Source organism: Phyllopteryx taeniolatus, chromosome 7 (genome assembly GCF_024500385.1).
Source record: "Phyllopteryx taeniolatus isolate TA_2022b chromosome 7, UOR_Ptae_1.2, whole genome shotgun sequence".
NCBI classification, from domain to species: domain Eukaryota; kingdom Metazoa; phylum Chordata; class Actinopteri; order Syngnathiformes; family Syngnathidae; genus Phyllopteryx; species Phyllopteryx taeniolatus.
Genome location: NC_084508.1, coordinates 27,586,671 through 27,609,978, shown reverse-complemented (window position 1 = coordinate 27,609,978; position 23,308 = coordinate 27,586,671). Strand labels below are relative to the sequence as shown.

General features: G+C 41.3%; 2 protein-coding genes across 4 annotated transcripts; both read right to left on the bottom strand.

Annotated features, from left to right (window-relative positions):
- Positions 1-5,105: 5,105 nt before the first annotated feature.
- Positions 5,106-10,015, bottom strand: LOC133481206 (E3 ubiquitin-protein ligase RNF14-like). 2 transcript variants are annotated; one of them, XM_061780298.1, is made up of 7 exons: positions 9,394-10,011; positions 8,857-8,987; positions 8,116-8,772; positions 7,934-8,012; positions 6,670-6,882; positions 5,901-6,073; positions 5,106-5,819 (listed from the first exon to the last, which is right to left on the bottom strand). In XM_061780298.1, exons 1-7 carry the CDS (start codon positions 9,539-9,541, stop codon positions 5,691-5,693), a joined length of 1,530 nt encoding a protein of 509 aa, XP_061636282.1. In that variant the 5' UTR covers positions 9,542-10,011; the 3' UTR covers positions 5,106-5,690. The 2 variants fall into 2 exon arrangements, with proteins under 2 accessions (XP_061636282.1, XP_061636281.1); XM_061780297.1 differs by having other exon boundaries at positions 5,106-6,073; positions 9,394-10,015.
- Positions 10,016-10,703: 688 nt separating this feature from the next.
- On the bottom strand, positions 10,704-22,171 carry LOC133481104 (ankyrin repeat and MYND domain-containing protein 1-like). Of its 2 annotated transcripts, XM_061780045.1 has the most exons (18): positions 20,995-22,166; positions 20,690-20,833; positions 20,359-20,553; positions 20,157-20,202; positions 16,826-17,060; positions 16,501-16,717; positions 16,227-16,385; positions 14,970-15,068; positions 14,649-14,824; positions 14,399-14,570; positions 14,091-14,231; positions 13,913-14,020; positions 13,480-13,587; positions 13,050-13,172; positions 12,657-12,758; positions 12,192-12,357; positions 12,068-12,110; positions 10,704-12,001 (listed from the first exon to the last, which is right to left on the bottom strand). In XM_061780045.1, exons 1-18 carry the CDS (start codon positions 21,187-21,189, stop codon positions 11,842-11,844), a joined length of 2,589 nt encoding a protein of 862 aa, XP_061636029.1. In that variant the 5' UTR covers positions 21,190-22,166; the 3' UTR covers positions 10,704-11,841. The 2 variants fall into 2 exon arrangements, with proteins under 2 accessions (XP_061636029.1, XP_061636030.1); XM_061780046.1 differs by lacking the exon at positions 12,192-12,357 and having other exon boundaries at positions 11,862-12,001; positions 20,995-22,171.
- Positions 22,172-23,308: the final 1,137 nt, after the last annotated feature.

The window sequence follows — 23,308 nt, the reverse complement described above, 5'->3', positions numbered from 1 at the left end:
CTGTTTTATAAACTTTGCCCTTCATCCTAGCAGAGACTCTTCTGTCACATAACACACCTGACACCTTCCTCCACCCGTTCCAACCTGCTTGGACCCGTTTCTTCACTTCCTGACCACACTCACGATTGCTCTGGACGGTTGACCCCAAGTATTTAAAGTCCTCTACCTTTGCCATCTCTTCTCCCTGTAGCCTCATTCTTCCCCCACCACCCCTCTCATTCATGCACATATATTCTGTTTTACTTCGGCTAATCTTCATTCCTCTTCTTTCCAGTGCATGCCTCCATCTTTCTAACTGTTCCTCCAGCTGCTCCCTGCTTTCACTGCAGATCACAATGTCATCTGCAAACATCATGGTCCACGGGGATTCCAGTCTAACCTCATCTGTCAGCCTATCCATCACCACTGCAAAAAGGAAGGGGCTCAGGGCTGATCCCTGATGCAGTCCCACGTCCACCTTAAATTCTTCTGTCACACCGACAGCACACCTCACCGCTGTTCTGCTGTCCTCGTACATGTCCTGTATTATTCTAACATACTTCTCTGCCACTCCAGACTTCCGCATGCAGTACCACAGTTCCTCTCTGGGTACTCTGTCATAGGCTTTCTCTAGATCTACAAAGACACAATGTAGCTCCTTCTGACCTTCTCTGTACTTTTCCATCAACATCCTCAAGGCAAATAATGCATCTGTGGTACTCTTTCTAGGCATGAAACCATACTGTTGCTCGCAAATACTCACTTCTGTCCTGAGTCTAGCCTCCACTACTCTTTCCCATAACTTCATTGTGTGGCTCATCAACTTTATTCCTCTATAGTTGCCACAGCTCTGCACATCACCTTTGTTCTTAAAAATGGGCACCAGTACACTTTTCCTCCATTCCTCAGGCATCTTCTCACGCACTAGAATTCTATTGAACAAGCTGGTCAAAAACTCCACAGCCACCTCTCCTAGATGCTTCCATACCTCCACAGGAATGTCATCAGGACCAACTGCCTTTCCATTTTTCATTCTCTTTAATGCCTTTCTAACTTCCCCCTTACTAATCATTGCCACTTCCTGGTCCACCACACTTGCCTCTTCTACTCTCCCTTCTCTATCATTTTCCTCATTCATCAACTCCTCGAAGTATTCTTTCCATCTACCTAGCACACTGCTGGCACCAGTCAACATATTTCCATCGCTATCCTTAATCACCCTAACCTGCTGCACATCCTTCCCATCTCTATCCCTCTGTCTGGCCAGCCTGTATAGATCCTTTTCTCCTTCTTTAGTGTCCAACCTGCCATACATGTCATCATATGCCTCTTGTTTTGCCTTTGCCACCTCTACCTTTGCCCTGTGTCGCATCTCAATGTATTCCTTTCGCCTCTCCTCGGTCCTCTCAGTGTCCCACTTCTTCTTAGCTAACCGTTTTCCTTGTATGATTTCCTGTACTGTGAGGTTCCACCACCAAGTCTCCTTCTCTCCTTTCCTGCCAGAAGATACACCAAGTACTCTCCTGCCTGCTTCTCTGATCACCTTGGCTGCAGTGGTCCAGTCTTCTGGAAGCTCTTCCCGTCCACCGAGAGCCTGTATCACCTCTTCCCGAAAAGCTGCACAACACTCGTCCTGTCTCAGCTTCCACCACATGGTTCTCTTCTCTGCCTTTGTCTTCCTAATTTTCCTCCCCACCACCAGAGTCATCTTACATACCACCATCCTATGCTGTCTAGCCACACTCTCCCCTACCACTACCTTACAGTTGGTAACCTCCTTCAGATTACATCGTCTGCACAAGATGTAATCCACCTGTGTGCTTCTACCTCCGCTCTTGTAGGTCACCCTATGTTCGTGCCTCTTCTGGAAAAAAGTGTTCACTACAGCCATTTGCATCCTTGTTGCAAAGTCTACCACCATCTGTCCCTCCAAGTTCCTTTCCTGGATACCGTACTTACCCATCACTTCTTCATCACCCTTATTACCTTCACCAACATGTCCATTACAATCTGCACCAATTACGACTCTCTCTCTGTCTGGGATGCTCAGAACTACATCATCTAGCTCCTTCCAGAATTTCTCTTTCACCTCTAGGTCACATCCTACCTTTTGATCAACTTAATGTTCTCAAATGTTTCTCAACAGTGTAAACTATTACTGAATTTCCACTTTGAAGGCATAAAATATCATAAATGTAATGAAATGAAAAGTTAAATTAAATTAGACACTGATGTGTATTATCTCCCTACAGCTTTTGAACAATGATGAGAGCATTGCACCGTCAAAAATGTACTTCAGCACAGGTCCAGCAAATGTGGTGGTCATCGGTTATAGGGGTAGCGAGAATGCGCTGTCTTGGAAGTGTGATGCGTTCCCGTATGACAGCTTGGCCAGAACAATCGTCTACATTGTCGCAGCCTTGGTTTTTTTCTGGAACACATGTTAATGAATTGTCCAAAAACAGGCCTTAAATGTCTTATTTCAACAACAACAACAACAAAAACAGGATTGCAACAGACTAAGACTGTAAATAAATGTATCCTGTATCCTGCAGAAGCACCACAGACAGTTCTTGCCATTGAAAGCAAGACGGCAGGAGAGCTCAAAGAACAAAATCATTTCATAAACTAATTCAGTTCATTACGTTTCCTGAAAAGATTTTCTCTTTTGAACGAAACAACACTATCAGGCAAAAGTCTCTTTCACACAGAAAATGGCTTGTGAGCGAATATGTTATGTTGGTCATCTGGCACAATCTTGCCCGAGGTCCAAACCCTCACTCCACAACCACAGTCCCCAAATTGAAAGCTGAATGCGCTAACCAGAGGCATGACGACACAATTTACACTCAATCCAACTGTTAACACTGATTGATCATGCCTGGAAACTGAAGCATGACGTAATAGAAAAGCGATGACGGTCTGTAGGACACATACAGTGGGTACGGAAAGTATCCAGACCCCCTTAAATTTTTCACTCTTTGTTATATTCCAACCATTTGCTAAAATCATTTGTTGTTTTTTTTTGTAGTCCTGTTCGTAGTCAGTCTGTCCTGCCAGATGGCAGTCATTGGGCCTACCCCGTGTATCAGTGCCCCCCCCCCCAAAAAAAAATTTTTGGGCAGATTTATTAAAAAAAAAAATACTAATAATAATTTCTTCTGATAATCCTTAAAATGGTTCTACAACTTCATTGGAGTCCAGCTGTGTTTGATTATACTAATTGGACTTGATCGGGAAAGCCACACAGGTGTCTATATAAGACCTTATAGCTCACAGTGCATGTCAGAGCAAATGAGAATCATGAGGTCAAAGGAACTGCCTGAAGAGCTCAGAAACAGAATTGTGGCAAGGCACAGATCTGGCCAAGGTTACAAAAAATTTCTGCTGCACTTTACGTTCCTAAGAGCACAGTGGCCTCCATAATCCTTAAATGGAGGACGTTTGGGATGATCAGAACCCTTCCGAGAGCTGGCAGTCCGGCCAAACTGAGAGAGGTAAAGAAGAACCCAAAGATCACCGTGGCTGAGCTCCAGAGATTCAGGGGGGAAAATTCTAGAAAGTCAACCATCACTGCAGCCCTCCACCAGTCGGACCTTTATGACAGAGTGGCCCGATGGAAGCCACTCTTTGTTATGCACTGCCTCTTTGTGTAACAAGTAACAAATTCAGGTCACAAATTCTGAACAGATTGTGTTTTCGTTTCATTCATTTTTTCATCATATAGTCTTCTTTAGTTCTCCGGTGTTTCAGTCACAGGAACCAGTTATCTTCTCAGAATTTGCTACAAACATCATGTGAAAATTATAATTGTGAAGATGCTAGCTGAAGCTGGTAAGAGTGTGTCATTATCCACAGTGAAACGAGGACTGTACTGACATGGGCTGAAATACCACTCTGCCAGGAAGAAGCCGTTACTCCCCAAAAAACAAAAAGTCAGATTACAGTTTGCAAATACACACAGGGTAAAATACCTTATTTTTTGGAGACATGTCCTGTGGTCTGGCGAAACTAAAATTAAACTGGCCATAACGAGCATTGTTACGTTTGAAGGAAAAAGAGGGAAGCTTACAAGTCTGAGAACACTATTCCAACTGTGTAATACGAAGGTGGCTATAGGAGGGACTGGTGCACTTCACAAAATAGATGGTGTCGTGAAGGAAGAACATTATGTGGAAATACAGAAACAAAATCTCAAGACATCAGCCAGGAAGTTAAAGCTGAGGCGCAATGGTTCTTCCAAATGTACATACAATGTACATGAAGCATACTGCCAAACTGGTTACAGTCAATGTTTTGTTGCGGCCATCGCAAAGCCCTAATTTCAACTCTATTGAAAATGTATGGACTGACCCGAAAAGGCATGTGTGACCAAGGTGGCCCACAAACTTGGTTCAGTTACACTAGTTCTGTCAGGAGGACTGGGCCAAATATCCTGCCAACTATTGTGAGAAGCTTGTAGTAGGATATCCCAAAATTTTGACCCAAGTCATACAGTTTAAAGCAATGGTACCAAATACTAATGACATGTAAACGTCTGACTTTGAAGAAAGTAATGAAAAATGGCCTTAAAAAAATCCTTCTCTTTCCTCTGGCATTTAGCAAATAGAAATAATTTTGGTAATCCTTACTGATCTAAAACAGGAGACGTTTAGTTAGATGTAATGTCAGAGAGTGAGAAAAAAAAAACATTTCTTATATAGTGTATGTAAACTTCTGGTTTCAACTGTAAAAATGAAGTATACCAAGAAAAGAACACTGTCCCTACTTTGAAACATGGAGGATCTGTTATGTTCTTGGGCTGCTTTGCAAAATCTGGCAAATGTCCAGGCCTGTTTCATGAAAAAAAAAAAAAAATTAAATAATTCAGTTGAACCACAATTCAAAAGCAATGCCTGATTTTCATTGGTCAATTTTCATTATTATTATTTTTTTTATTTATTATTTTTGGCAGATTCAAGTTATTTCTTTGACCAGTGTTCATTCCTTTGTGTCTATTTTTTATAGGTGTTGGGCGAGATAGATCCAACAGCGTTATTAGTGAATTAGAAGTATTAGAACCAGACATAATGATATAGCAATGATAGGAGTAGTAGTAATAACTATAATCATGATGGTAGTACAAATAGCAGACAGAAAGATACTTTATTCATCCACAAGGGAAATTCACTAAGCAGTGGTGATATTGTAATACTAGTTAGTGACAGTGTAATCATATAATTGGCAGTATTATTAGCAATAGTGCTACTAACAGTCGTAGCGGTAGTATAAAAAAAAAAAAAATAGCACAATGGGCTTTTGTGCTTGTAATAGTGATGATAGTACTGATTGCAGGACAAGTAAGAGTAGCAGCGTAGTTGTATAAACAGTGGTAGTAGAAAGAACAGTGATATACGTAGGAGAAGTGGCGTTAATAGGAATTAGTAATAGTACTAAGAGTATTGGTGGTGATACAAGACTTAAGGAACACGATGTGTAAGTAATGTCTTGTTTTTGATTAACTTCAATGGAGTCTCACAAACCATTATTGAATTTCCCCTTTAGGGCATAAATGAGTATATGTGTACATGACAGTGCTCTAGAAGGTTTATATGTATTATTTCCCTCGAGCTGCTGTTGAACAACGGTGAGAGCAAGCGCCTTCAAGAATGTACTTCAGCACAGGTCCAGCAAAAGTGTGTTCAATCTGAGGCTGCTGGTCATCAGTTAGACTAGTAGCGAGAACATCCGCTGTCCTGAAAGTGTTGGGATGCATTCTTGGGTGAAAGCCCTGTCAGGCAGGCCCAACAGAACAATAGTCTACACTGTGAGCATGACATCATGTTGCACCCGTGGGTTTTCTGGAACACAGAGTACATTGAGGAATTACACAAACGCTTTTTACTCACAAAAGAGCAAACCAATAAGGAAATATACTGAACCTGTATCCTGCAAAAGCACGATGGACAGTTTTTGCTATTCAAAACAATCCAATCATCACTCAGGCAGTGTTCCAGAGTGAGAAACAGACCATTTCGCCCATACTGGCTCTCGAGCAGACGTTTCCTCTCCTTACTGCCACTGGCATAATCATCCCATAGAGCCTTCATGCCCTCTGAAACACACAAGGCAACATTAAAATACTGAAATGCAAATGTACTATGTTATTAGCACATTTACAGTTGATTATTTGAATGTATAGTAATTTTATCAGAATATTGTGCTTATGACTCAATGGATGTTTTAAGGTCCATCAATAAAAAGATTGTACTAGATCAGGTCCCCAACCTTTTTTGTGCCACGGACAAGTTTTACCGACATAGAAAGAAATAAAAGACGTGGCCCAATGGTTAAGATCATCACCTCCCACTGTGGGGACCAAGGTTCAAGACCCCGACCGGACCACGCGCCAACATCCTCATGGGTGTGGTGTCTTTGAGCAAGACGCGAATACCCCAAACTGCTCCCCGGGTGCTTTAGTTGCCCCCTGCTCCACCCATCACAGTGAACACATACACTAACAAGTGTATGTGTTCACTGTGACGGGTAAAATGTAGAGAATGAATTTCATGACAATAAAGATGATTCTTCTTCTCTTAAAAACAAAGGATCAATATACAACTGATGTTTACGCAATTATTATTATTGTAATATCATTTGTGGGCGCTCTCTCTGTAAGTAATTACCTGCAGGCACATACTGTAAACCTACCAAGAGATTGGGGCAGATCTGCATTGCCTTGCTCTGGGTCATTGTTTTCCTGGCTCTTTGGCTGTACCGTTGGCCTGCAGCGATCAGTTCCGTGGTAGGTCTTTTTGCAGGTAACGCAGAAGGCAAAGCCACAGACGGAGCAGAGCGCCACACCGCTGCCCTCCTCCAGAACGACAGGCGACGCACAGGAGGGCCGTGGGCAGTACATCACATCTGAAGAGAATCACCATACATACAACTCGTGTCCTACTGGCTTAAACCACAATGGACTTGTGGAATACAGTAACATCAAGATCATGCAAAAATGGCTATATGTGTCTGTAGCTTGAAGGGCTAATGACGGTCTGCAGGTCTTATGACACATATTTGTCGTCTTCCATATACAAAACACGGCTAAAACTATTTTTTGTTCTTTCAATTTTACAGTGAACACAATTAACATTGTGCCTATTACAGCATGTAACGGGACCTCTAAAGTCGAATGACAAGTCAAAATTTCTGGGGGGGGAAAAAAAAATAATAATCTAAAAGGAAGAACCTTCTGAAGAATATTTGTTATCTATTTTAGAGATAATGCCATAAGTGTCTTCAGCTGTTAAAGCTGCCCAGGTTGGCTATTTTCGTGAATCAAAGGTTGAGAATTCATTTTTGTTTGTAGATTGAGCCCATGATTTATTTTGTAACTGGAATTGTTTATTTGTTCTGATTTCATTTCATAATAAAAAGACAAATTGAACTGCATAAATTGGAGAAATGGGTGTCTTCTAAAACCTTTGACCGGTAGTGTTGTATATACAGTGGACCCCCACATACTCATGGTTCGGCACCCACAGATTCACCTATTCATGGAGTTTTTTTCTTTTTTTCCCGCAAATCCATCCATCCATCCATCCATCATCTTCCGTTTATCCGGGGTCGGGTCACGTGGGCAGCAGCTCAAGCAGGGAAGCCAGCCCAGCGCTGTCCCTGATGTCCAAGCGTTGTTGCAGAGGCGTGTCAACCACGACGGCCCCACAACATCAATGAGTAGCGGGGGTCCACTCTATATATTTTTATTGGCATCAGATATTAGATATATTGCATGAATTCCAGTGCTGCCTTTCACGCAGACAGGACAAATCGAAAGGTCGCGTCAGGAAGGGACGACAATGTAAAAACTGTGCAAATAAAGTCCAAAATCCTTATTAATACCCGGACAGGACAAAATAACGGTTTATTCTCACTTTTATGTGATACGATAAAGTGTATGAATAGTGTATATTACCTGCCATACGGTCCAGGGTGGACTGCAAAAGAAGACGGTCGTAGCGTCTGAAAAGTTCCTCTCCGACCAGACTCTCCAGCTGCCGAATCAAAAGGGAATCGAATCGCCAATCAAGGGAATTAAAGATGGCAGAATGACAAAGGGTCCAGGGTTGAGTGGTTGAAAGAATATTTGGACTTTACTTGTGCTTGTGTGGGTAAGGCTGTGCAGCCTGCCTGCGCACAGGTGACACCACGGACATTTCCCTCTGTTATCTGGAGCTTGCAGAACTCGGCGAGACAGGCCTGGCAGAAGATGTGACCGCACTCCAGTATCTGAACACATTCTGAACCGAGGTAGCTCATGAAACACACAGCGCAGTCATAAACTGTGCTTTGAAAAACTTTCTGTCGCCGGGCTGCATCGTGGATCATTATCTCAGACAGGAGACTTTCCGCTGGAGTCAATGTGGGACCAGAGAAGGGTCGGTATTCATCTGAAGTGTCTCTTGTTTTGTCTCGGGCTCCTGTTCCACACGTTTCGTCATCACCACGTGATGATGCGAAATCATCTGCGGCTGCAGACCCCCGAGTGTCGACATTGCTACTGTTTGTCCATTCGTGAATGCCATCTTTGGATCCTGAAGTCAGAGTAGGTTGAGTTTTCTGTTCTGAGGGTGCAACATCTATTGTTTCTCGACTGTTATATGGGGTGCTGGGCTCGTTGGACAGCTGCAGCACAGAACTGATCTTCAGAAATCGGAGAGCATCTTCTCTCAGAAACTGTACCCATGTGAAGAGCACCACATCACCTCCGGTGGCTCGGTAGAGATCGGTGAGGTGAGCTCCCAGAGCTGCGAGCTGGAGAGATGCAGGCAGGGACAAAAGGCCAGTGTGACACATTTCAACATATCCGTACAAAGCTTCACGTGTACCACAGATTACCTGCTTGTGAGTTAGCCAGCTGCAATAGAGAGTGAAGGAAGGAGGAGAGGAGGAGGGGTAATTCTCAGGGAGTCCAAAGGTCAGAAGCAGTGACGGAAGGAATGATGTGTCGTACTGCTTCAACGTGTCACCTTTGGAAAAACAAATAAGACCGAGCTTCGTGTGAAATGGGAACTGGAATATTTACAATTATATTCATTAGACACGCCAGACAAAACGTTAGGGATGTTCAGCTCTTGGGTGAAATTTAGGATGGATCTAATATTCCATGCCCGTAATATGACCAACTGTTTCAATGTTTCAGTACTTTTTGCACAACTTGAGTGTTCTCTGACAAGGAGCTTTCTCATTATTATTATTATTAAAAAATAATAATTCTGTTAAACCACAATTCAAAAGCAACGTCTGCTACTAACAATCGTGTGTACGCATGAATGAATATGTGATGTCTTCCACAACGTTCTGGTGAGCGGAAAACACTGCTCCCCGTCCTACTTCTACAGCAAAGCCAGTAAGACGACACAAACCATTGTTTACCTTCTCTGAGCGCCACCAAATATCCCGGGGGCAGCTCGACTGAAACTCGTATTTCTCCGGCAGACTTGGATTCTTGGCGAACAAACTCCCGTGAGTCAAAGATGCTCTGCAGAGCAAGCAGTTCGTTTTCCTGCGCCTCCAAATCCATTCCGCAAGTTTCAATGACGGACACCACCTCTCACCTTGTCGTCTTCTTGTTTCCTGCATGGCCAAGTTTTTTTTTTGTTTTGCACATGAGTCATCTGCATGATGTAACAAACAGGAACCGGCAGCAACTGCTGTACAGGAGACTGCCTGCCCTGCACGAGTGGCTTTAGCGCTGCTGGGTTCACGCACCAAATGGGATCATTATGCTCTTATCATCATGCTATCCGGACATGCGTTGGAATTCTTGTGAATTACAATCGAATATGAAGGCTAATGTGTTTTTGGACAACACTCGAGCTGCAGCTGCATAAAAACTCCCTTTGGAAAGCTTGAAAATACAGCAGAGTGAAGCCTGATGGCAAAGGGAAGCAAGGCCTTCTTAGCACTAGGAAGCAAAATTCTAATATCTGTTCCATTAAATAATCTTGTAAGTCTCTTTTCGTAGTTTCTGTCCTTTTTTTTAATTTATTGGTCCATTAAGATTTCAGCCTGTATGTGCTGTAATGTCAAGCTAAATCTGTCCAGGCACATGAAAATCTGATTTAAACAAACAAAAACAAAAAACCTTTTGATTGAATGTTGTTAAGTTCAATTGAATCTTCAAATTATAATTCAACTCACTCTGCTGTATCTTCGCATTGTACATCACAGAGAGAACAAGATCACACCCATGCAAGAGCTGACAGTTAAAAAAAAAAAAAAAAAAAAAGGGGGGGGGGGGGGCAAAACATTGCTGCACCTCTTGGGCTAGGGGGTGTGGTCAGTGCCTTGCTCAAGGGCACTTTGACAGCAGCCAGGAAGCAGAACAGTATCACTAACAAGTAGTTGCCATTTCACTTTTTTTTTTTTTTTTGGTCTGCAGTGAGACTCCAACTAGTAAGTACCCTTATGTTCCAAAGTCCTTAGATAGTTTTTCTTCTTCCTAATGCTTTTCAGACAAGCATGTTGTTTCCATTTTTTTGTTGTACTGCTTGTTCGAAATAAACTTTAAATGAAACGAACTACTGAAAAAATACTGTCAAATATTTGTACTTGATAAAAATGCAATTACAAATCCTCAAAATTATTTTTATATCGAGTACCACCACCAGCGCCTTCGACGATGAGGCAAACTTGCGAGCCGCATGCCTCACCATATGCAAAGTGAATAATAAAATCTTACATCGTGTTTAATCCCAAATTTTATTTTATGTATGAAAATACAGATTTCATAAATGAAAAAAAAAAAGTTACAACATTAAGGGTGTTGAAAAGCACACGCCTTTAAGGTCACAGGTCAATGGTGGACTTGGTCATCCCTTGAAGCTATAGTAAGTATACTTTTTAAGAAACATTTGGCCTAAGAAAAATCAGCTGCACCTCATGGACAGATATTTCATACACGAGAAAACAGAGCGCTGGAAGATTAAAGTTGGGCATGTCATCACTGAGATTTGGAATTTTGAGGTAGTCCAGAAAAAAGGAGCGCCCCTAGTGCCCAAGGTTCTGACTATTGTAGGACTGTCATATATGACAGGTAATTTGAATGAGAGTCATGGCCAGTATCGTCAGATTGGCTGCATCAGATGGATGGTCTTCCCCATTCTACAACCCCAATTCCAATGAAGTTGGGACGCTGTGTTAAACAAAAATTGACTGCCTGAGCCCATGTGGTGATATCCTTTACACATTGATGTCGGTTTTTGATGCAGTGCCGCCTGTGGGATCGAAGGTCACGGGCATTCAATGTTGGTTTTCGGCCTTGCCGCTTAGTGATTTCTCCAGATTCTCTGAAACTTTTGATGATGATATGGACCGTAGATGATGAAATCCCTAAATTCCTTGCAATTGTATGTTGAGAAACATTGTCCTTAACTGTTCGACTATATTCTCGCGCACTCGTTCACAAAGAGGTGAACCTCGCCCCTTCTTTGCTTGTGAATGACTGAGCAATTCAGGGAAGCTCCTGAATTTAGCTTTAGACCCAATCATGGCACCCACCTGTTCCCAATTAGCCTGTTCACCTGTGGGATGTTCCAAACAGGTGTTTAATGAGCATTCCTCAACTTTTCTCAGTCTTTTTTGCCACCAGTCCCAGCTTTTTTGGAACGTGTTGCAGCCTTAAAATTCTAAGTTCATGATTATTTGCTAGAAACAATCAAGTTTGTCAGTTTGAACTTTAAATATCTTGTCTTTGCAGTGTATTCAATTAAATATAGGTCGAACATGATTTGCAAATCATTGTATTCTGTTTTTCTTTATGCTTAACACAACGTCCCAACTTCATTGGAATTGGGGTTGTAAAAGGGAACCGGAGAAAGTCTATTCCTGACACTCCCGGACACACTCCTCCTTGTGTCCCTTGTTCCAGGCTTTTAGTTTACAATGCGTTGAGCAGTAAAGAACCTTGTGGCAGCGAGTACAAGCAGTTAGTGTCACAGCTGCAGAGCGTCCACAATGGTAGCAGAACTTAAATGGTTTCCTGGAAAAATGTTCAAAGTTGGAGATTAAATGAAAGAGACAGTTAACAAGCACATTTATGTGTTACCTTGCTACGGGAGGTTTGTTGTCAGAAGAACTAGCGACTTCACCTATGAGGAAAGTAGCTCTTTAACTCTGGGATGTTATACATATCACAAACACTAATATGAAAGGAAATATTATACTCTCACTATTCTGTAAAAGGCGCTTTTCTCTCTCTAAATGATCTTTCTCTCTTTTAACAGCCTTGTATCGAAGCAGATCTCCCATCAGGCTAAGCAGGTGACGGCGTGCTTTGAATGTTTCTCGCTCCTCCATGTTGAGCGTATGGAAGGGTGTGTTGGCAATACGCAAGTCCTAGATAGATGTATTACACACTATGAGTACACTTGCAGCAAGTTGTAATGCAAAAGACAAACATATAAATACTGTATGTATATACAGGTGTATATACACAGTATCATTTGGTCACACTATGCTTTTGAATGAGAAATGTGTCCAAGGTTGGACCAACGATACTGTGCGACTTTCTGAAATAATATGTACAATTTCCACACAAGCGGTTGTAAAATACATCAGAAAGACCACTACTATAAAAATAGCACAACACCGACTCACTCCGTTTCGCTTAATGTTTTGAAAAACAGTTGTCTTACCTGGTTGAAAGAGAAGTGTGCATAGTCAACTGCAGTCCCTTTGATATCGCCAACTTGAACTGGCATCAACATGTCAGCACCAGCTTTTTCTAACATGTCCAACTGTGGCACACATAATACAAGGATACATTTTTTAAAAAAAGGTTCGTAAAGTTACAGTATGTACATTATAAATCTAAATAAAAGTGCATGTTATTTATTTGGTTTTTTTTTTAACTGAATGTATTGAAATGCCTTTTTTCGGTCTAAGGATTATAAAATATGGTTTGGCTACCATTGTGGGTGTTGCTAAATCTGGACTGAGTAAAAGGACCGCAACAACAAATTCAATATTAATTGTGTACTTTCCCCCCCAGGGGAAATCGGAACCAGTGAGTGGGTAAATACTGTTACCAGTTTGACTCTTTTTCCATCCAAGTTGTAGCTGAAGTTACTGAGGGCACAAAGGGCATTGCCCACTCCAAAACCCAAGGGAATGTTGGGATCTGCACCCCCTTTTAACAGCTCCTCCACTGCCTACACAGGTTAAAACAGGTTAATAGAAGGATGCAGCGTCAGCAGCAGCATGATGATTAGTGGACACGTATTGAACATTGCATTCATTCCGGCCTCCATTCAATTTTAACGCTTATGTTGCTCAAAGTCACAGAGCATATCCCAGCTGACTTTGAGTGGACCCTGTGCTACACCGTCGACTTGTCGCCAGTCAATCATTACAGTCAACACACGGCGTGTATTGAAAGAAAACCCTTCAATGTGGGAGGAAATCAGAGTACCTATACACCTATACTGCCTGTTAAAGAATGCGCGTCGAGACAGTTACCATTTCATTGCCACTTGATATGGCTAAGGAAAGAGGTGAATGTCCACTCCAGAGGAGATCTGTTCTGGCTCTATGGGAGAGCAAGAGCGATACCGCCTTGCTGGCATTCTGTAATAAAACAAGCGGTCAACACACAAGTCATCCAAATCAGTTGATCATTTGTAGCTGTTCTGTTATACAGAGGCTTACAGACTTGTACAGATTCTCAGATTTCCAGCAACTGATTTTATATTTAACATTTATGTTCATCCAGTTGTATTTATAAAACAAAACAAAAAAAAACAAAAAAAAAAACAAGAGGCAGAGATTTCCATAATAAACACGTTAGTGTTGTCTATAATGTGGGGGGGAAAAATCAACTACATCAGCCCCCACATTATGTTGTGTGTATCCTCATTCTCTGACATACAGTAGCTATAATGTATTTCCTCACACAGTGATCAGTTTCTCTCTGGCAGACCATGTGCAGAGCTGTTCGACCTCCTTCTTCAGGACTTTGCTTCCACCGGATCCTGCATGATTTCCTTATTATCATGGAAACCTGCAAAAATAATCAGAAATAATGATTCTCGCAGTTGAACTACGACCACGCCTGAACATACAGTACACACCTTATCTAGTTCGTAGATCTCATTCTGGTCGCGTGCTCGTGCGTCTGGGTCAGATAGAGCATGCAGCAGCAGTTCTATGATTTTGGGACTTTCTGGGCCTGGCAGTTCTGCAGCCACATGAAGAGGATAAAGGGCTTTCCTCTACATTGAAAGGATTTGTGTGTTAACATTGGCAGAAGAATGGACTACATCTGCATACATCAACACATTCAGCAGGTGAACCACAGTCCAACTGTCTCAAGGCAAAGTTTTTACAAAACAGAAATAAAGCATAAAGTTTAAAGTAAAGGAAATGCTCGAAATGCTACCTCAAGTGAGAGAGAAATACAAGTGTGAGCTCCACTCAGTAGAAGTCTCCTGACAGTTTCAGTGTCTCCAGCCATAATGGCCACGAAGAGGACAGGTAAGGGGACTTTGCATATATTAGGGTCAGCTCCCCGATCCAATAGCAGATTCAGTGTGGACAAACGAAAACGATGCCTGGTCACATCAACAAAAAACATCCAATTTACATAGCTAAATGGAGGGAAAGAGAAAATGGGAATATATCTGACTTACATAAATTTTTTTGCAGCTATTTTGCGAACAGTCTCCTGAGTATCAGAATGCTGAGGAAATCCGGTGCGACTCAGAGCTTCAGCTGCACCCTGCAGGATCTCCTCTGAGACTTCTATGTTGTAGCTGTACATTGAGCAGGAAGAAGAAAAGGATTGTGCTGGGGCCATTTCACTGTCCTGTTGAAAACACACACACATACAAAAAAAAGTTTTAAGAGCTAAAACCTATTAAATTAAGCAAAAACAGAATCTTCATTATGCGCATTATCATTATGATAAAATATAGTTCTACTGCACACTACATAATGAGACCAATCATCACCTGAATTGCGCCCTCCGAAAGTAGCACCTTTTTCTGGTTACATCGGTTATGATCATCTGCAAGAGTCAACTCCTCATCAGTGGGCTCTTCAGTGATATCCTGTGGGCAGTCATGACGACATATTATTGGAGATAGATAATGTACACGCATCTTTTAAGATGCTTTGCCCAAGTACAGTTGTATGTGATTACAGCTTTAAGTTTATTTTATTAATTTTTTTTAGTAGTAGTCTCAACATTTTGGAAACTGGCATTTGGTATACAACCAAGAAGAAATGGCATCTAAAAATAAAAAGGGCATTGATAAGCGCTGGAAAGAAAATCTAACCTAAAAAGGAAAAAACTGAAGATTGGGATGTTGCATGTTAGTGCATGGTGAGTAATACATGATGTAATAAATGCAATTCATTCATTCATACTGCTCTCTCAAATCATGACAAATGTATCTTAACCTGTGTTGATATATGCAGTGTCACTTATTCAGGTTTTTTTCAATTACTATTTTTATTGTTTACAGAATACTTTGAATTTTGTTCAATATCTTTCATCTTGACACGACCTATGTCCTCTGTAATTATTCTAAAATGTATTAGAAATTATATACTGTATGTATATATGTATTTGATGGTCCCTGCTGGTCAAGTTTGAAGGGGGATTCCTTCTTTATTCTTTTTTTTCCTTCTGAAAATGTTTTTTTTTTTTTTTTTTAATGAAAGTTTTTCCTTGCCCGGTTGGGGGGTTAAGTCTTAGGGATGTCGCCAATCTTAGTCAACTGAGGGCCTGTGGAAGCCCTTTTGACTTAGAGCTACACAAATACATTAACTACAACCTGACTTTTAACTCAAAATACAGAGTGGTGCACCAAACCAATTGTGACTAAGATAGCTTTTAGTCAAACTTACTTCACAAAACATTGAATCAGATGGTGACATGCGTCTCTCAATCCAGTAATTCATTAATTCTACATTAAATGAGTGATTCATGCTAAACTGGCGTCGGGTGGAATCCTCGCATGTCCAAAACCATCACTTTTCCGACCCCCCCCCCCTCCACAAAAACAAAAAGGCATGCTTGTTTATGCATTGACATTACATCATCAAAGCTGCAATTCTCAAAACTATTTGTAAAATATAACAGACTCACGTGGCGATTGACCATTATTATTATTTGTGAAAAAATATGGAACTGACCAAATTTGGACATAGGTGGATTCCACCCAACAGCGACAATATCCACTGTATACACGGTCAACTCTTACCTGTGTTTTGGCTGGAGGTCCAGAAAACGTGTACAAACACTGGATAGGATAGTAAAGGACATGACAAACTGACAAAGAAGACATTCCCTCAAAATTCAGCCTGTCAATACTAGCCCCCATATCCAGTAACAGCTGGATCACATCATTATGGCAGTTTATCTGAGAAACATAACAAAATATAATAAAACACTTGAATAGAAAGCACAATTAAAAAGGGCGGGTTAAGTAAAATGATAACATGGTACGATAACAATGAGATGAGAACATCTTTTACTGTGGCAGCAATCAATGCAGTGTGTCCCTGAGAATCTGCTACATCTGGGTGAACAAGGCCATCCAGCAGAATCTTCAAAACAGCCTGTCGTTCTCCTATGGAAGCTCGATGTATCAGTAGCTCTGACGCGACTTCCAATGGTCCTTTAGGACCAAAATTGTCCCTTTTATATGACAGAACTTTCGCAATATCCCAGTCCAATTTTTCAGCTTGCTGTCTGAGAAACAAATACAAAAAAATATTTATAATCAACACATTTTCAGACTGTTTACATGGACTTTTCACACTGAACATATTTTGTACATTATTTGAAATTGTACATAACCTGTGTTTGTGAATGTGAGCCAACATTTTGTCTGTTAAAGGGAGAGTTGAGAGTGGGTCACGTTTGTAGCCTTCATATGGGTGAGAATCAGGTTCCCACAGCTGGCCAAAATGCTGGTCGAACTCTTTTCTAACATGTGGGGGCAACGGTAGGTGGTCACCATCAGTGGAATAATTTTCAATGCCAGAAGGGAGAATAGTATTTTCGTCAAAGAGCAGCAAACCATCATCCATGTCTACCTAAACAAGAATGTAAGTTTACAAATTACATTGAACAAAAATATGAATGCAACACTAATTTTTGCTTAGATTTTTTCATGAGCTGAAGTCAAAGTCTTCTATGGACACAAGAGGCCTCTCTCTCAAATATTGTTCACACATCTGTCTAAATCTGTTCGTGAGCACATCTCATTCGCCGAGATAATCCATCCACCTCGTGTGTGTCATATCAAGATGCTGAATAGACAGCATGATTATTGCACAGGTGTGCCTTTGGCTGCTCAGAATAAAAGGCCACTTTTTAATAAAAGAAAACCAGTCAATATCTGACCACCATTTGCCTCACGAAGTGCAAAAAAATTCCTCACGTAGAGTTGATCAGATTGTTGATCGTGGCCTGTAGAATGTTGGTTTACTTCTCTACAACGGCTGTGCCAAGTTTCTGGGTATTGCGTATCGTATATGCCTATTCAGATGTCTAGTGAGTATGCTGGCCATGGAAGAAGTGGGATTTTCACCTTCCAGAAATTGTGCACAGATCCTTGCAACATGTGGCTGTGCATTATCATGCTGCAACATGAGGTGATAGTCGTGGATGATTGGCACAACAATGTATCAATGAAATGCACCTGCTCCTGCTCATACCATGCCCCCATCGCCACCGTAGGCTACACAGTGAAAGCCGGGGTTCATCAGTGAAGAGAACACCTCTCTGCATTCTAGAATGCCAGACTGTGAGCATTTTGAAGAACTAGTCAGATCGAGATCCTGATGAGGATGACAAGCATGCAGATGAGCTTCCAAAAGACGGTTTCTGGAAGTTTGTGCAGCAATTCTTAATGATGCAAACTGATTGTTACAGCAGCTCTCTGGGTGGCTGGTTTCTGAAGATCTTGGAGAAGATGCTGGACTTGGTCTGCGGTTGTGAGGCCGTTTCGATGTACAGGACTGCCTACTTCTCTGAAACACCTTTGGAACGTACCTCAAAACTTGCTACATCTGTGCCATTATGTTGCATGATAAAATTGCACGTTTTGTTGCGGCCTTTTTGTGTGGGCAGCCTAAGGCACAAGGGCAATAAGGAGACGTTATCACTGACAGACAATATCTGAGAGAAATAAGCCTTTTGTGTTTATTAAAAAAAAAAAAGGTAAAACGGGCGCAAACCCAAGTTTTGCATTTATATTTATGTTCAGTATACAGTCAGGTCCATAAATATTGGGTCATCAACACAATTGTCATCAATTTTGGCTCTAAACACCATAAGAGTGGATTTGGAATGAAATGCACAAAATGTCCTCTAACTGCAGGCATTCGTCTTTACTTTGAGGGTACAGAATTTACATCCAAATCATGTAAATGGTGTAGGAATTACAACGGTTAGTATACAGTATATGCATCCCACTTTTTAAGTAACCAAAGGCAATGGGACAAAATAATCATAAATCAAACTTCCACTTTTTAATACTTGGTTGAAAATCTTTTGCAGTCAGTTACAGCCTGTAGTCTGGAATGCATAGACATCACCAGATGCTGGAGTTCATCACTCGTGATGCTCTGCCAGGCCTTTGCTGCAATTGTCTTTACTGTAGTTCCTGCTTGTTCTCGGGGGATTTTGCCTTCAGTATGGTCTTCAGCAAGTGAAAGGTATGCTCAATTGGATTCAGGTCAGTTGATTGAATCGGCCATTGCATAACATTCCACTTATTGGCCTAAAAAACTATTACGGTGAGCTCTGAAGCATTTGGCTGAATATGAGCAGATACAGATGAGCCGTCACCTTATCGTGGTGGAGGGGTTTGTGTGTCCCAGTGATCCTAGGAGCTAAGTTGTCTGGGGCTCCATGCCAGAAAAAGCATGGGTATAAGACCCCCTATGTCAAATAAAATCAATGGATCTAGGTTTACCTTTCCCACCAGCGCAGCCCCCTGGAGCCAGGCCTGGAGGTGGGGCTCGAAGGTGAGCGCCTGGTGGCCGGGCCTGCACCCATGGGGCCCGGCCGGGCACAGCCCAAAAGGGTAAGATGGGACCCCCTTCCCATGGGCTCACCACCTGTGGGAGGGGCCATAGGGGTTGGGCGCAATGTGAGTTTGGCGGTGGCTGAAAGCAGGGACCTTGGCGATCAAATCCCCAACTACAGAAGCTGGCTCTAGGGACGTGGAACATCACCTCACTGGCAGGGAAGGAACCCAAGCTGGCGTGTGGAGACCCCGAGGATGACCTAGGACATGCTGGAGAGATTGTCTCCCGGCTGGCCTGGGAACGCCTCGGGATCCCCCCAAAAGAGCTGGATGAAATGGCTGGTGAGAGGGAAGTCTGGGCCTCCCTGCTAAAGCTACTGCCCCCGCGACCTTACCTCGGATAAATGGAAGAAGATGGATGGATGGATGGATGGATGAGCGGATAATATTGCCCCAAACACACAAAACTGATTGATGTCTAGCGCCTTTCATACAGGGATATATTCCAGCCACCGAAGGCTTTCGCAGCTCAAACATGTTGGGATGTGTCGACATAAATGCTTGACAAAGTGGTATTTGATAGTTGAGCAGGTTGTGGTTTCAGTGAATTCAGTGGACATTCCCACAGCGTTTGAGTGGAAACTATGGCTGTATTTTTAAAGGCTCATTTCATTACTTGATTTGTTTTTTTAAAATGTAATCATTCGAATTTGGCTGGGTTGTTGACAACACTCCTCTCTGTGGTGTGTCAAATACCCAACGCATTTATTTCTACTTTTCAGGGACTTTAAACATTAGCCATAACTCAACTCGACTCCAGGCCTTTATCGGCTTCATCTATCTTGGGAAAAGAATGGACCAAACCTGGCCAAATATCTTGTTGCGAGTCAACTGTCCAAATACCTTTGTGGTCCTGATAATTGAGGCAGTCATGACAGGGCGTATGCATGAGATAAGTCAGATTTGAATAAAATATCTTAAAGCAGAAAGTCCACACGGACATCATATCTTGTTTCCTTTCAAATCCAGTTACGGTGTCTGAAGTCAAAATCATTAATATCTTTGTCATCATCATTTTTAACGATACGAACCAAAACTACTTAAATTGGTTAAAAAGCAAAGATAGCAGTTATTTATCATAATACTTAACACCTGAATGTGTCCTGGCAAGTCCATCAGAGAGAACTGTTTTGGGAGTCTGGTAAGAAGCAAACAACACAAATTGTGCAAATTCAACAACATATTAAGGTTGGGTATATTTTATTACCATTAAATGAATGCACATAAATGATTTGGTCTACTGAACAATTATTATATCTACTGAACAATTATTATGAGTATTGTAATTACTTACTTGACTCTGAGAATGTGAGGCGGTAGTTTGCTCCAAGTAGACAGCGTATTCAGTAAATTTGGTCAGGCTGAAGCTGCCTTGTACAGAGTTACACATTTGTATCAGATGCTTCCCGTGCCAAAGTCCGACATCCTGACATCCCGTTGGCTCACTAAGCACACCGGGACCGAACCTCTGGTCGGCATGGTACAAACCCTGAAAAGCAGAATAGTACTTTGTCACCATTCAATACTATCTACAAAGTCAATTTCATTCACAAACCCTGAAAAGGAAAGTACTTAGTTAGCTTTCATTACCATCTAGAAAGTCACTTTCATTAAGATTAGCCTACCTTAAATATGGCTCCATCAGGAAAAATATGTTTTCCATAGCCTTCTCTCCAGTTAAGGTAGAACTTGCCAATGAATTTGCCTGTTGGCCAACAGTACATCCCATCGCCATGCCTGTAGTCTTTGTAGAAAGAGCCTTCATAGAACTGCACACCACAGAAATATTGATGAAAGTTAACTTTTGCTCATAGTCTGTATATTTTTGATGGCATCCCTCCTACATAGCCCTTGTGCTATTGGCCCGTCCAGGTGAACTTTTTGGAACATTCTGCCTAACGAGAACCTTGAATATTTCATTCCACCTCACCTCTCCGCTTCTCCAAGTGTACCTTCCCTTGCCTTGTTTGAGGCCATCAACAAACTCTCCCTCATATTTAGAGCCCTCAAGAAAGTCCTGAACACCAAATCCCTGTCGTCTCTCCTCGCACACGCCTCTGCTCGGACTCCCTGCCGGTGGCTGCTCCAAACTGCCGGCTGCCCTAACATCTCGGCGGCTTGACATTGAAACAGGAACTCAACGTGGATGTTAGCCAAAAACAACAACATGAATGTTAGCCAAAAACCAACAAAAAAACACCGCAGGGTTCGTTCGTATACCCGCCAGGACGACGGTGCACAAATACTGAATTCAAAATTACGCCGTTCTAATATCGTACTTGAGAACATTGACGTATTTGTCGGCAATAATTACCTCAACATGTTCGAAATGATATGATGTAATGTTCGCGTGACACTTAATGAGAAACGATACATCACATTACGTCATCATACATAGCAAAAACTGACGTATTCCAAAATGCGCATTCACGCCGTAGCATCGAAATGTTTAAACTTTTGCATTTAAAATGTTAATCAACACGTACAGTAGCTGATAAAACTACACAGCGAGAGAAATGTTTTGAGATTCGCCTGACATGGAGTTCTCACACGCTCGTACTCGGCCTCGTAACTACATTTTCGACTATATCGTATGTGTAGTATGTGCAGGACAATTTCGGAAACTGTGGGAAAACTCGCAGCTAGATTTGTTGTCACTGCAAATGTATAAATAACATCAATAATTCTACATCATACTACATACATATTTATATAGTCATTCTGTTTGCTGTAGTAGTTGGAAATGGGAGACCACTACTTACTACATGTCCAACTTTTCTGATATCTTGCATTTTGGATCAACTGGATGTAATTAACAGGCAAAAATATTCACCAAAATTCAGTAATAGTCAAAAATATTAAAAATCAATCAAAACACTTTTTCTCATTATGTTTGCTGTAGTAGTTGGCAATGGGAGTCCACTACTTAGTACAGGTCAAATTTTGCTGATATCTTGCATTTTGATTAAACTGTGTGCAATAATTGTCAGACATATTCGCTAAAAATCAATGCAAAACGTTCTCATTCTGATTGCTGTTGTAGTTGGCAAGGGGAGTCCACTACTTACTACAGGTCAAGATTTTGCGTATATCTTGCATTGCAGAGAAAACAAGTGTGCAATTGTCTAAAACATTTTAATATTAATTATTATTATTAATTACTATTTATTTATTTATTTGTTTATTTATTTTACCTGTCCTGTTCAGCTGCATGGCCATGCCGAATGGTGGATCTGTATGCCTTTCATGCTGGAACAGTTTTGCTGTGCAGCAGGGGAGTTTGAAATACTTAATTTTTTTAATTATTCTGATGTTTATTAAAAATGCAACCGGACAGAAAAGGGTTTTAGGTAACAGACCAAGAGACAGCACTGACAAGGGGAACAGGTGTGCAAACCACAGCTGAACAATAGACAGTTGATATATTTGACCACAAATAACGTTACAAACGTTTAACAGGTGTGCAAACCACAGCTGAACAATAGACAGTTGATATATTTGACCACAAATAACGTTACAAACGTTTAATAAGAGGGGACCAATTTTTCAAAGTTATCCATTTGGTTATTATGTTTAGGAGAGATAATTTCAAGTGTTATATTTTTGATGATTACTGAATTTTGGTGAATATTTTTGACAATTAAATGCAGTTTAACCAAAATGCAAGATATTCGCAAAATTTGACCTGCCGTCAGTAGTGGACTCCCTTTGCCACTTCCTAGTGGGAAATGAGAAAAAGTGTTATTGATTTTAAGTCAATATTTTTGACAATTAATTGCACACAGTTTAACACGGGTAACTTTCTCTTGCTAAACCTGACTATTCAAAATTTTAGTCTTTACTCCTGATCTTTAAAGGGAATGACCCACATGCTGTCTAAACAAGGTATTCCTTAACTCAAGAACAGTCGACTGCAGGAAATATGGGAGTGCTACCCTGGATTGAGTTTCAGTTTATATATGAAATAAATGTGATCAGTTTTACCATAGATCCTCTCCTGCCATTTGAAAATATTGATGGAAAGCAATTAAGGGTCTTCAAATTTCGAACAATCGTACAGACAAGGGGGAAATGAAACATCTCATAATATATTGAACACTGTTCTTCAAAGGAGTCCTAAGTTTTTCTCCCAATAAAATTAGTGTCTTGTCTATTTGGAACACATACATGTTGATTTGGGGTTAAGTATGAGAATTTAGTGGACAGAAAAATGGATACAAGTGTCATTCGTTTGGCTATGTCAA